This window comes from Conger conger, chromosome 1 (genome assembly GCF_963514075.1).
Source record: "Conger conger chromosome 1, fConCon1.1, whole genome shotgun sequence".
In the NCBI taxonomy this organism is placed as follows: Eukaryota; Metazoa; Chordata; class Actinopteri; order Anguilliformes; family Congridae; genus Conger; species Conger conger.
Window position 1 is genome coordinate 1535735 of NC_083760.1, and position 15270 is coordinate 1551004.

Below are 15270 nucleotides of genomic sequence, written 5' to 3' on the forward strand. Positions count from 1 at the left end.
CACAGCGCTGTCACAGCAGGGTTTAATATGAATCACACTGTTCAGGTCGCACGGGGAGCGATCAGGCCATCCGCCGGGCAGGAAAAGCCCTGTCCACGCACCCGAGACGGAGTCAGACCGCTCACGTCCAATCAGAGTGAAGCTGGGGCTCCTTCCAGCGGGGAGGTGACCAGGGCATTCCTGCCTGAGCGTAAACACAGAACCACTCTGCCTCAACGTAAACGCACAACCACTCTGCCTCAACGTAACCGCACAACCACTCTGCCTCAACGTAACCGCACAACCGCTCTGCCTCAACGTAAACGCACAACCGCTCTGCCTCAACGTAAACGCACAACCACTCTGCCTCAACGTAAACGCACAACCACTCTGCCTCAACGTAAACGCACAACCACTCTGCCTCAACGTAAACGCACAACCACTCTGCCTCAACGTAAACGCACAACCACTCTGCCTCAACGTAAACGCACAACCACTCTGCCTCAACGTAAACGCACAACCACTCTGCCTCAACGTAAACGCACAACCACTCTGCCTCAACGTAAACGCACAACCGCTCTGCCTCAACGTAAACGGACAACCGCTCTGCCTCAACCTAAACGCACAACCACTCTGCCTCAACGTAAACGCACAACCGCTCTGCCTCAACGTAAACGCACAACCACTCTGCCTCAACGTAAACGCACAACCACTCTGCCTCAACGTAATCACAGAAGAAATTTGATTGAGGCTATAAAGTTCATTATAGGGGTTTTCTTCAGGTTGCAGAACGAGAGGTCACAAATGGAAATTAGCAAAGGAGAAATTCCGTACAGATATTAGGAAGTCTTTTTTCACACAGCGAGTGGACAATGTGTGGAATAGCTTGCCAGTGCATGTAGTGGAGGCAGAGACACTGGGGGGGTTTTCAAGACCAGGCTTGATACAGTGCTAGATTCCATTTAGATTCTATTAGGCAAATTAGCCAGTAGGTACACTTAGGGGCAGGAAAAGGTGAGCATTGCTGGGCTGAATGACCTGTTCTCATCGTTACCTCGTGCTGTGCTGTGCTGTAGCTGTGATGTGGTGTGGTGTGGTGTGGTGTGGTGTGGTGTGGTGTGGTGTGGTGTGGTGTGATGTGATGTGACGTGACGTGACGTGACGTGACGTGACGTGACGTGACGTGACGTGACGTGACGTGACGTGACGTGACGTGACGTGACGTGACGTGACGTGACGTGACGTGACGTGCTGTGCTGTGCTGTAGCAGGGTTGTGTTATGCTGTGTTGTGTTGTGCTGTGCTGTGCTGTAGCAGTGTTGTGTTATGCTGTGCTGTGCTGTGCTGTGTTGTAGCAGTGCTTTGCTGTGCTGTGCTGTGCTGTGCTGTGCTGTGCTGTGCTGTAAGCTCCGTACACCCAGAGCACACTGCCGCCTCACAGAGGTCCACCTGTTACACCGCTAAATCTGATACTTCTCACACCACTCCCATCACCTCTGCTCATTTAGCATTAGCATTTGAGCCCTAAATACAACTGGAAAAACTTCAGTATATACTCAGCAAGGCTATTATAGAACAATTTAATTTCATTGTTAAATGTTAAAACCTTTGTGCATTTTTCTCCCGGTTTGGAGCCGATCTGCTTCCTTCACCTGGTTCCCCCAGCTGAGCCGCGCAGTCCCTCTGCAGTCCCCCAGCTGAGCTGCGCAGACACACTGAGGCTCCTGATTGGCAGGGAGCACTACCATGCGAGGACGTGGGGAGCCTCCCCCTCCCTCTCGGAGACGTGAGCAGGCCGGGCCCCAGGGGACACCCAGGCAAGGGCCCCGTCTCTCACACCGCCATCTGCCAGGCCTGAATCCGCCTCTCGCGCACACACACACCACCCCACACCCCTGAATCTGCCTCTCGCGTACACACACCACCCCACACCCCTGAATCTGCCTCTCATGCACACACACACCACCCCACACCCCTGAATCTGCCTCTCACGCACACACACACCACCCCACACCCCTGAATCTGCCTCTCATGTGCACACACACCACCCCACACCACCCCACACCCCTGAATCCGCCTCTCGCGCACACACACACACCACCCCACACCCCTGAATCTGCCTCTCGCGCACACACACCACCCCACACCCCTGAATCTGCCTCTCACGCACACACACACCACCCCACACCACCCCACACCCCTGAATCTGCCTCTCACGCACACACACACCACCCCACACCCCTGAATCTGCCTCTCACGCACACACACACCACCCCACACCACCCCACACCCCTGAATCTGCCTCTCACGCACACACACACCACCCCAAACCCCTGAATCTGCCTCTCGCGCACACACACACCACCCCACACCCCTGAATCCGCCTCTCGCGCACACACACACACCACCCCACACCCCTGAATCTGCCTCTCGCGCACACACACCACCCCACACCCCTGAATCTGCCTCTCATGCACACACACACCACCCCACACCACCCCACACCCCTGAATCTGCCTCTCACGCACACACACACCACCCCACACCCCTGAATCTGCCTCTCGCGCACACACACACCACCCCACACCCCTGAATCTGCCTCTCGCGCACACACACCACCCCACACCCCTGAATCTGCCTCTCATGCACACACACACCACCCCACACCACCCCACACCCCTGAATCTGCCTCTCACGCACACACACACCACCCCACACCCCTGAATCTGCCTCTCATGCACACACACACCACCCCACACCACCCCACACCCCTGAATCTGCCTCTTACGCACACACACACCACCCCACACCCCTGAATCTGCCTCTCATGCACACACACACCACCCCACACCCCTGAATTTGCCTCTCACGCACACACACCACCCCACACCCCTGAATCTGCCTCTTACGCACACACACACCACCCCACACCCCTGAATCTGCCTCTTACGCACACACACACCACCCCACACCCCTGAATCTGCCTCTCATGCACACACACACCACCCCACACCCCTGAATCTGCATCTCAAACACACACACACACACACACACACACACACAAACACACACACACACACACACACACACATCAACATACCAGGAGCTGTTTTCAATTCAATAAAATTTTATCTGCAGATTATCACAAACAAGCTTTACAGAGAAACAGAAGGTAACTACCAGCCCTGAGCGCCCAGATAACATGAGGTAGACAAAACTCCGCAGTGGGAGAAAAACCCTCAAACAGCGGGGAGAAAAACCCTCAAACAGCGGGGAGAAAAACCCTCAAACAGTGGGGAGAAAAACCCTCAAACAGTGGGGAGAAAAACCCTCAAACAGTGGGGAGAAAAACCCTCAAACAGTGGGGAGAAAAACCCTCAAACAGTGGGGAGAAAAACCCTCAAACAGTGGGGAGAAAAACCCTCAAACAGTGGGGAGAAAAACCCTCAAACAGAGGCGAGAAAAAAAAACTCCCCGATGGGAAGAAATCTCAGGAGGAGCCCGGCTGTAGAGGGGAGCCCGGCTATAGAGGGGAGCCCAGCTGTAGAGGGGAGCCCAGCTGTAGAGGGGAGCCCGGCTGTAGAGGGGAGCCCGGCTATAGAGGGGAGCCCGGCTATAGAGGGGAGCCCGACTGTAGAGGAGGAGCCCGGCTATAGAGGGGAGCCCGGCTGTAGAGGGGGGCCCGGCTGTAGAGGGGAGCCCGGCTATAGAGGGGAGCCCGGCTGTAGAGGGGGGCCCGACTGTAGAGGAGGAGCCCGGCTGTAGAGGGGAGCCCGGCTGTAGAGGGGAGCCCGGCTGTAGAGGGGAGCCCGGCTGTAGAGGGGAGCCCGGCTGTAGAGGAGGAGCCCATCCTCCGCTGGCCTGCAGCCTGTTTGAGCCGCGATGGGGGAGCAGTGAGGGGGTGAGGGGGGGGGGGTCTCTGTAGGACCAGAAGGTGTGTACACAGCCGCTGCTCCACCTGCCTGCACTCCTGATTGGACGGGGCCAGATGGCCTCTCCCAAGGGGCCGGGGTGCACTGGGACGAGGGCTCCGGTGTCCTCAATCCTGGACCGGAACCAGGGTGTGTGTGCGCTCTGCACATTAACGTACGGGACCAGGGTGTGTGTGTGTGTACGCTCTGCACATTAACGTACGGGACCAGGGTGTGTGTGAGCTCTGCACATTAACGTACGGGACCAGGGTGTGTGTGTGTGTGCACTCTGCACATTAACGTACGGGACCAGGGTGTGTGTGCGCTCTGCACATTAACGTACGGGACCAGGGTGTGTGTGTGTGTACGTTCTGCACATTAACGTACGGGACCAGGGTGTGTGTGAGCTCTGCACATTAACGTACGGGACCAGGGTGTGTGTGAGCTCTGCACATTAACGTACGGGACCAGGGTGTGTGTGCGCTCTGCACATTAACGTACGGGACCAGGGTGTGTGTGCGCTCTGCACATTAACGTACGGGACCAGGGTGTGTGTGTGTGAGCTCTGCACATTAACGTACGGGACCAGGGTGTGTGTGTGTGTACGTTCTGCACATTAACGTACGGGACCAGGGTGTGTGTGAGCTCTGCACATTAACGTACGGGACCAGGGTGTGTGTGAGCTCTGCACATTAACGTACGGGACCAGGGTGTGTGTGTGTGAGCTCTGCACATTAACGTACGGGACCAGGGTGTGTGTGTGTGAGCTCTGCACATTAACGTACGGGACCAGGGTGTGTGTGAGCTCTGCACATTAACGTACGGGATCAGGGTGTGTGTGAGCTCTGCACATTAACGTACGGGACCAGGGTGTGTGTGTGTGTACGCTCTGCACATTAACGTACGGGACCAGGGTGTGTGTGTGTGTACGCTCTGCACATTAACGTACGGGACCAGGGTGTGTGTGTGTGAGCTCTGCACACCACTAAAGCAGTGATTTACAGTAAGCGCCACACCCCACTAAAGCAGTGATTTACAGTAAACTCCACACCCCACTAAAGCAGTGATTTACAGTAAACTCCACACCCCACTAAAGCAGTGATTTACAGTAAACTCCACACCCCACTAAAGCACAGTGATTTACAGTAAGCGCCACACCCCACTAAAGCAGTGATTTACAGTAAGCTTGTTTAGCATCGCTAAGATGGCCGCCACTGTGGCTAGAGGCGGATACAGCATCACTCTAACCTGCGCTATTGTTGAGATCTGGACCATAGATGCACAAATACACAGACACAGGACAACATCATAAGGTGTAAGGGCAAACTAGACTGCAAGTAGTACGATGTAAGAAGGGAGATGCCCAACATGCTTCAAGTCGGTGAAATAGCGTAAATACCCAGCGTTCCTCGTCTCAGACGAGTCCCCAGGCTCATTCCGATCACTCATTTTTCTCCACATTTTTCCGTGCCCTGCTCCTGACCCGGAAACCGCTCGAGGTCCACCACCTTTAAGGACACTCCAACACTTTAAATGTTCCTTCCTGGAGCCGGAAGTAGACGTTAGGAACTTCCAAATCTTCCTTTCACGCGAGGAAACAAAAACGAGTATCCGGCTTTGCGGAATTATTTTTTCGTAAAAACGTGATGTATGAATGATCAACTTGTGGGTCCACATCTGCTACGTCTGTAACTGACCTGTGGATCCACCTCTCCCCATGTGCCACGTCTGTAACTGACGTGGCTTCAACCTGACGTTTGAAGGAGCGAGGACCTTCCATTTGCCTAATTTGTGTCCTCGATTCCGTCTTTACCTCTTTTTCTTCAATCTTTTCCTAGCCTCCCGATGGGTGGAACTAGGGGTAAGAAAAGGAGAATAGGGAAAAAACTAAAAAAAAAAGAGGAGAAAAATAAGGAATTGGAATGAGTCCCCTGTGTTGTCCAGACTGTGAGTCCTTGTAGCCGAGATTGTGACTAGGTTTAGGTGAAGCCCAAATAAACTATTTTTAAAAAAGACAAGTTTATCGTGTGAATAGCAGAATGATGAGTTCTCTATAGTGAATGACATCAAGTTACAGAGACAGAGAAATGAAACACTAGAACTATAATGAGGTCAATCTGGCCTCAAATTCATTCTGCTGTGTTACGTAGACACACAGCTCTATGTACATTTGATATAGATCATACATTTCTTTTGATATTTTCGCAGGTTTGTTGTTGTGAGTTTTCCGAGGTTTGTCTTGTCCTTTCAGGCAGTTTCGCAAACTCAATATCACTCTGGATATGAGTATGATATCAATAATATATTTTCTTATCCTCCTTTTGATCTGAAAATCAATTTCATTATTAATCCATTAATTAATTCCATTGTCCAGAACCTAATAAGGTAACCCAGTGAGAAGGTTATGGATACCCCAGGTGGACAGAGAGAGTAGCGCAGGAGAGGCCAGGCTGGGGAACCCCCATTGGCCCATAGTCATACCAACCTGGAGTCATAGAGGTGAGCAAAAGCTACCTGTCATCAAAGATGGAGCTGCCAGTCTGGTGTGGTAACCGCCAGCCTTCGCCCAGAGAGGGGCATTCTGGGAGCAGCACTGCCAGCAGCAGCGATAGGCCAGGCCACGGACATTGAACATAGCTATTGGTCAGTGATAGGCCACACAGGGGCATTCAGCTCAGCCATTGGTCAGTGACAGAACACGCCAGGGACATTCAGCTCAGCCATTGGTTAGATTCTCTGAATTGACTGTTGAACTGCCTCCTCTGAGCTGATCCAAATCAAGCTGGCCATCCAAATGTGCCATGTTCACTGGGTAGGATACAGATAAAATTCTGGCAATATTGTTTACAACATTGGCTGTGTTGTGGTTAAGGTACATGACTAGGACCCGCAAGGTCGGCGGTTCGATCCCCGGTGTTGCCACAACAAGATCCGCACAGCCATTGGGCCCTTGAGCAAGGCCCTTAACCCTGTATTGCTCCAGGGGAGGACTGTATCCTTCATAGTCTAATCAACTGTACGTCACTCTGGATAGGAGCGTCTGCCAAATGCCATTAATGTAATGTAATGGAATCCAAGTAAACGTTTGAAATCCATCCTGGGACCACCCAATCCCTACTGCAGGGTCACAATGTAGTACATGTATCCATGTTGTAGAGGTTTTAGGAAGCGTGTCCTAAACCTTTTTAATACATTCTAAAACAATACACTCATACACTTGCACATCTATAATCCATAAGAGTACTTCCACTTCATAAACAGGGTTTAATCCATTAGTGCACACATCTTTTAACTTTTGTCGGAGTCTTTCAACTTTTGTCCTGGCAGAAAATAGATAAAACTTAATCCCGTAGGTGGAAAGAAAACAGACCAAAAAAACGAAAACAAAATTTGTTTTTTTTGGGGGGGGGGGCAGAGAGACTGATGACACAGCACAAAACAAAGGGAAGAGACACAGACACACAGGAGGCACAGTGACAGAGTTCTCTGCCGCTCTCTCTGAGGTTTTTGTTCACCGTCTGATTCAGGCCGCTGATGAAGACTCCCAGCAGCCATTACTGCACTCGCAGTTCAAAGCCGGGGATATTAATGGAGTCATTAGCCCCTTTGAGATAAAATGATTACCTTCTTGATGACTGAACTGGCTTTATTAATCAGGCTCTGATCATGAACTTATGCAACAGGACCAACGGGAATGCAAGAGCGAGAGACGGGAACCTCACAGGGATAAAATGTTCCGACCGCGTATTTGCCACACACTCTCCCACACACTCTCACACACACTCTCACACACTCTCTCACACACTCTCTCACACACTCTCTCACACACTCTCTCACACACTCTCTCACACACTCTCTCACACACTCTCTCAAACACACTCTCACACACACTCTCACACACACTCTCACACACACTCTCACACACACTCTCACACACACTCTCACACACACTCTCACACACACTCTCACACACACTCTCTCACACACTCTCTCACACACTCTCTCACACACTCTCTCACACACTCTCTCACACACTCTCTCAGAGCACACACTCTCTCACACACACTCTCACACACACTCTCTCACACACTCTCTCACACACTCTCTCACACACTCTCTCACACACTCTCTCACACACTCTCTCACACACTCTCTCACACACTCTCTCACACACTCTCTCACACACTCTCTCAGAGCACACACTCTCTCACACACTCTCTCACACACACTCTCACACACACTCTCACACACACTCTCACACACACTCTCACACACACTCTCACACACACTCTCACACACACTCTCACACACACTCTCACACACACTCTCACACACACTCTCACACACACTCTCACACACCAGGAGAGCTTTGCCAATAGCTCCCCAACCACGAATGTCCAAATAAACGTGGGCGTGAAGCACCAGCACTGCTTCACTTGCTCGCTTTTCTCCTGGGATGAGAGATGGCTGCGCATTCAAATCCGTAACTGACCCGCATTTGTTGGAATAATAAAGTAAAGTTAGCTTTTACGTGAGTGTGAGTGTGAGTGTCTGTGTCTGTGTCTGTGTCTGTGTCTGTGTCTGTGTCTGTGTCTGTGTCTGTGTCTGTGTCTGTGTCTGTGTCTGTGTCTGTGTGCAAAACAAACTAATCAGAGAACCAAAGGTCCTTTTGCATTCCTGGAAAACTTTTTCATGTTTCACAAACTGCTTCCTGAGAGACTGCTGTGCTGCCGGCCTGCCGCTCCGGCACGTTGTGAAAATGAATGTTTGTTCAGTAAAACACATCTGAGCACCACAGGGCAACGCAAAAGGACCCTCAGGTCCTCCATTTTGGCTCTGTGTCGAGCTCATTGCAATTCAGCAGCCAAGTAACAGTGTAAGCAGCCCACAGCAACCCAGCAGCGTCACCACACAGCCTGATCCATGATGGCTGCACCCTATTGCTAGGAGCTGCAAAAAAGCTAACTTTATTTTTCCAGCAAACACAGGGCAATTGGGGGGGCAGCTTGTAACCTAGTGGCTGAGGTACATGACTGGGACCTGTTGGTGGTTCAAGCTCCGGTGTAGCTAGGATCAGATCTGCGTGGCTGTTGGGCCCTTGAGCAAGGCCCTTAACCCCACATTGCTACAGGGGGCATTGGCCCTTGTTTAATCAACTGTAAGTCACTTTGGATAAAAGCATGAGCTAAGTAACTGTAATGTAAAATGTAATGTAAAGGTTTGAATGCAGGGCCACATTAAAGTGCTGGGTGCTATGAGTGTATCCTGCTGACAGTCCCGATATATAAATGACTGGCAAGTCTTTTGTTCGTTCTTCATGGAATAACGCTTAAAGGCAGAACGTTCTCTCTCTGAGGGATAATGAGTTCAGGGTGGGGACTGAACGACACAGTGGAAACACCTGCTGGACCTGCAGGAATGATCATTCTCAAAGATCGTGAAGTCTAACACACCAGGTGTACATGAGACTTAACTCAAACCAAAATATAATTAAAACGGCACATTTTACTCGATTATTTCAGCGACAAAAGAAATGAATCTTTGAGTAATCAACTACACCTGCAGCGTGTGTATCTTTGGTGAAATCGTTCAATGGTAAATTGTTATAGACTGTATAACAAGCCTCCCCCTGCGTTTAGTGTTAGTGTGTACAGTGATACAGTACAGAGAATTAACACAGAATGACCAGCTGGGGACTAAAGACGTGCAGCTTGGATTCAGCATCGCCATTCTGCCATTCCGCCATTCGGCCATTCTGTTACTCCCTGCTAATCTGGGCAGGACGCTCAGCATTCTGGGTAAGGACCCACACTCACGCTATAGGCTCCAAGCAAATAGAGTAATTTACTGAGCCGTGAAAGTGGTGAACGTTTTGACCGCCCCAGTCTACATCAGCAAAGGCCATGGAGGTCGAAACATTAACCATTTTTATGGCTCAATAAATTACCGTATTTATTTTCGGAGTATCCAGTGTGTTTTTTCGCGCCTGTTCTTTTCAGACTCTCACTTGCGCCCGAGACCAGGATGAACCTATGTGGTGTGGCTTGTTTTTGTTTTTCTGTCGTATACTGAACTCATCGGGGCAGGTATGCTCCGTATCAGCGCTATTTAAGAGCTGTAAGGCGCAGCCAGGAATGCATGCTACCTGCTCTGAGAAACCAGCACAAACCTGCCAAACGAACACGGGGAACGGCCCAGCGAGAGAGGGGCGGGGCGGGGCGGGGCGTCAGGAAATAAATAAAATCACTGCTGTGTCTTCATAATGGGCGGAGCTGCAGAGAGCAAAGGTTTTTGGAACAAATCAGAATGCAGCCTCTGTCCCCCAGGGCAACACTCAGAGATTGATTGAAAGCACTGACTCACTGTCAGCACGCCGTAGCTCCTCCCATTTCTGTTCCCATCAAACTCCGCCCTCCTATCAGCATTCAGCTCAGACGCTGCTCTCCTATCAGCATTCAGCGCTGTGTTTACAGCACCTCCCCTCTGAACCCAGGACATAAATCGTCGCCTGCGTGGGAATAAGCAGCACTCGTCTGATGTAGCGTCGTTCTGTGATTAAATAAACCGGGCCCACGGTCAAAGCACTGTGTCAGAAACCCAGACAGCTCTCTGGCTGAAGGTTCGATTGTGTTTGTAAGGTCAGCTGATCTATGTGTCGGCGACCTTAAAAAGTTTCCATAAAAGATCTCAAACATTGACTGTGATTCTTTTTCTTTTTTGGAATTAATGTAAAATTCTTAACAATACAACTGTGTCAAAACGTCACGAAGCACTCTGCTAAAGAAAGTGTAACTAAAATAGCGCTGAAATTGCACATGGAGACGGGCCTGCGGGAAGCGCGCGCGGAAGCCCTCGCGCTTCAGCTCCTAATCAGGAAGTCAAAGGTCGGTGCTGACGTTTCACGGCCTGGGTGAGCTAACCGGGCAAAAGGGTATTCTTACCGACGAGATCAGTGTTAAAATAGACGTATGGACACAGGAAAATGCTGGCGATTACATTAAATGTATATTACGATAATCAGCAAGGGAAGCGGATGAGGGGGAATTAAAAACAAATATCCGTGCATTCAATTTCCCAGGTAAATTTGGATGCACGAAATCTTATGGTTTTCACAGCACCAACAATAAAGCTATATCATTTATTTATGTGGCTATACAGTGTACAACCAGCCGTCAAAACCATATCCAAAAAGTAGCCTAAATGTCTTCCTGTAGATTTCCCAAATGTCTGAAATAGCTGTAATAGCTATGCCAGCTGAACTTACCTTAACAACCAGTTCACGCAGTGTGAACAGCGGCGTGCAAGGCTGCCACACTACGACTGCGAGATGGTAGGCTACGGTACTGCTGTAATTCCACTATTAAATACATAGACTAAAATCCTCAATCAACAAGTTATAAATTAATATTCCGTTCCCGGCACTATTGCTCACACTGAACGCAAGTGGGACATGTAATGTTGATAAAGTTGTATCATCCGTCGACGCGAAGCTCTGACGCCAATACTTGAAGCCATCCAAAGTTTGAAACCATCCGTGTAGTAACTATCCGAACACTATTAAATACGCACACGCAATGAATCCCCCTCGAGTATAGACAGTAGTGTACATCAACCCTTTGTAAGAAAGACAACCATTCTTTATCAGCACAGTAGCTTTCAATGCGCTTTTTTTTTTAAAAGCACCGGGCACGAAAAAAAAAACCCAGAGACTCACCGGGAGATCTACGTTCGCATCCGATCCGTCCAGAAGCAGGACTCTGCATGTTATTACGGACTTGGCGTTCCCCGCAGCCGGGATATGAACCACGGCTCCCCCGGTCACCACAGCGGGGGTATGGACGACCTGCTGCTGGTGAGCTCGTAGTGCGGAGAATCCCCCGTCTCTCCCGCCTCTCCCGTCTCTCTCGTCCGACATGTGAAACCGTCTCGTTGACCGTCTACTGAAGGTCCGTCGCAGAAATCCCATCATTTTTTTGTTTACTGTTTTTTATACCGTCTTTCCACAAGACAGGAGTCCGACAGGAGCGAAAGCGAACCAGGACCAGATATCAGATAAATCCTCACTGGCAACACCTTAGGAGGAAGTAGCCTAACACAGCTGTTACGGTGACACTTCACCGTGACACCGTAAAGCAATAATACTGTGGCGTGTTCGCTAAAACACAGTCAAGAAAAAAAATACATGAATATCCCAAGGCTCCAGTCTTCAGCAACCAAGTTTTTTCTAATATTCAACAGCCATTCGCAAAAAGTATGTGCTGAGAATTCCTTTGCAAGTTGACTGAAATTCTCCGCACCTGCCGCTGGCTGGTGTGGTACTGATTGATAATCTCCGTGCGGTGATTCCTGCGATCTGTTCCCCCCCCCAGCCTCGCTTCACCCCGAAAGAAGGTCCTGCGATCCGGGAGCCGGCCTGCTTCAGTCACACATACATCCGTGCGCTGGTTCGTATTTTCTTTCCTTCGGTCTCAACCGAAACTGATGCACCTCACAGGTAAGTCAACCAGAGTAACTGGACAAACAGCATGCTTTGCGCCTGCGTAAGACAAATACTGGAATCAGAGCAACTTTCCGCGGTTTGGGTACTAGCGCCATCGGCTGGTGTGAAGTTGTTGTTGTTCTTATTAGTAGTCGTATTAGTATTATTAGTATTTTTGTTACACATATATAATTAATATTTTATGGCATGGAAATTCTATAGTTTCCACCCTCGCCACATAAGATACGTGCCTGTAGATTTTAACATTCATTTTTATATCGAAGAGCGTTATTGTAATTGAGCTAAACTCTTTTTTAAAAAAACAAAATTCCATATTTTAAACAAGTTGCGTTTTTAATCCATCTCACAGGTAACACCCCTCCCTGGAATCAGAGTTATGTCCGGGGAGAAACGTGCTTAACGCGGGCACACCACCATGAATCTTTAGTCAGTGAATGGAGAACAAGACCGTGAGGCTGCCAAACAAAAGGCAGTTACAACCAAACAAGCCAGAACGCGGTGCATATAGAATAATACATTTATACTTCATTTTGTGATATTTTGCCAGTTAAAAGCAGAGGACAGCACTGTGTCTCTTCTTGTGTGTGCTGCCTGGCTGCATGGGTGACCAGTGGCACTGTGTTTTAGCTGTGGTATCTGGCATGTCAGTTAGGTGTAATATATTACACTCCTGTAACTGGGGTCATGTCACCGGTTCTGTGCCAGACAGACTCTCCCTCAAGAGTGAAACAAAAGCACCGTGTCAGAGTTTGAGAGTCCATACACAGCACCCAGTACACAGCAAGTCGTGTTACAGAAAGATATCAGTAATGCAGGTCACCAGATGAATATGCTGATTGATATGGAACAGAGACCCATGGGAAGATTTATTTATAGGTTAGACTTCCACTCGAGTTAATGATGGCAGAGACACCGGGCTTCATCATTTCTGACTTCCCACCCCTGAGATCACAGCGCTCTCCAGACGCTCAGAGGGAGATGCTCCGCTAACCCGCAGGATTCTGCGGCCGGGGGCCACGTTCTCATCACCGCTCCTCTTCAAGCAGGGAAATCAACCCGCTGATTGGACTCGTAAAAGTTAATTTGTTTTGGGAAAAGCAAGGTATTTTTATTGTGATGCCAATTACACATGTACTTACAGTGTGTAGATAATGCACTTAGTACCTGCTAAAGCCGTTAGAAGAGGAAGATGAGGAGATGAGGACAAAGAAAAAGAAGATGTTGCCGGTACATTTTTGATTAAAAAAGCATCATTAGTTAGGACTACAGGCTGTACCGGTTTCTGGAACTATTTTACTGATAGTGAATCGTTCATGCAGCTGGGCTCAGAGAGGCATCACAGGGCCTGTAAAGAGAGCGGGTTACAGTAGAGAGAGCAGGTTAGAGAAGAGAGAGCAGGTTAGAGTAGAGAGAGCAGGTTAGAGAGAGCAGGTTAGAGTAGAGAGAGCAGGCTAGAGTAGAGAGAGCAGGTTACAGTAGAGAGAGCAGGTTACAGTAGAGAGAGCAGGTTAGAGTAGAGAGAGCAGGTTAGAGAGAGCAGGTTAGAGTAGAGAGAGCAGGTTAGAGAGAGCAGGTTAGAATAGAGAGAGCAGGTTAGAGAGAGCAGGTTAGAGTAGAGAGAGCAGGTTAGAGCAGAGAGAGCAGGTTAGAGTAGAGAGAGCAGGTTAGAGAGAGCAGGTTAGAGCAGAGAGAGCAGGTTAGAGTAGAGAGAGCAGGTTAGAGAGAGCAGGTTAGAGTAGAGAGAGCAGGCTAGAGTAGAGAGAGCAGGTTAGAGAGAGCAGGTTAGAGTAGAGAGAGCAGGTTAGAGTAGAGAGAGCAGGCTAGAGTAGAGAGAGCAGGTTAGAGAGAGCAGGTTAGAATAGAGAGAGCAGGTTAGAGTAGAGAGAGCAGGTTAGAGAGAGCAGGTTAGAGTAGAGAGAGCAGGTTAGAGTAGAGAGAGCAGGTTAGAGAGAGCAGGTTAGAGTAGAGAGAGCAGGTTAGAGTAGAGAGAGCAGGTTAGAGAGAGCAGGCTAGAGTAGAGAGAGCAGGTTAGAATAGATAGAGCAGGTTAGAATAGGGAGAGCAGGTTAGAATAGGGAGAGCAGGTTAGAGTAGAGAGAGCAGGTTAGAGAGAGCAGTTTAGAGTAGAGAGAGCAGGTTAGAATAGAGAGAGCAGGTTAGAATAGCGAGAGCAGGTTAGAGTAGGGAGAGCAGGTTAGAGTAGGGAGAGCAGGTTAGAGTAGGGAGAGCAGGCTAGAGTAGAGAGAGCAGGTTACAGTAGAGAGAGCAGGTTAGAGCAGAGAGAGCAGGTTAGAGAGAGCAGGTTAGAGTAGGAAGAGCAGGTCTGTATCGTTATGGTTTAGCTTGCATGTAGAACAGGTCTGTCTCCAGTTGTGTGTTTTTAACCACAGCATTAGTGATGGGAACAAAGTGTACTAATAAAACTCATTTGCACATTTTCACCCCCTTTTAAAGAAATATGAAGAATCTTGGAGAAACCAGGATGCGAGAGGAAGAATTACATTTTTAAGATCATTTAAGGGTCAAAGGATTCTGTTTATGGTTACAGTGATAGTGTGGTTTTTTATTGCTTAAGAGAGTACTGGTTCTTTAGAGTTGTGTACTTGGCTGGGTTCATATCTGTACAGTAGAGGAGCGTTCATTACATTCAATTAGCGCCCATGGCCGGGACAGCCGGGTTAGTGGATATGGAATTATTTGAATTCTTTTTAAAAGTATATTCATAACAGAGAGAATGATTTATAAAATGGAAAAAATATTTCATAAACACATAAATAATACATATACATTTGAAATTATTAAAAAAACATGACCATTATCACAAGTTTCCATAAATAACCTTGGTCATAAAGATTATGTTTCATCTTTCATGGTCATTGTA

The 15270-nt window shown here is 49.0% G+C and overlaps 1 protein-coding gene across 2 annotated transcripts in view; it reads right to left on the reverse strand.

Annotated features, from left to right (window-relative positions):
• Positions 1-12396, reverse strand: part of epb41l4b (erythrocyte membrane protein band 4.1 like 4B) — a 60824-nt gene extending 48428 nt beyond the window's left edge. Inside the window, exon 1 of one of the 2 annotated variants that reach the window (XM_061262080.1) lies at positions 11604-12396. In XM_061262080.1, coding sequence (XP_061118064.1) covers positions 11604-11858 — 255 coding nt within the window. In that variant the 5' untranslated portion in view covers positions 11859-12396. Of the gene's footprint in view, positions 1-1584; positions 1754-11603 lie in introns of those variants that run through there. The other variant, XM_061262087.1, reaches the window with a different exon arrangement.
• Positions 12397-15270: the final 2874 nt, after the last annotated feature.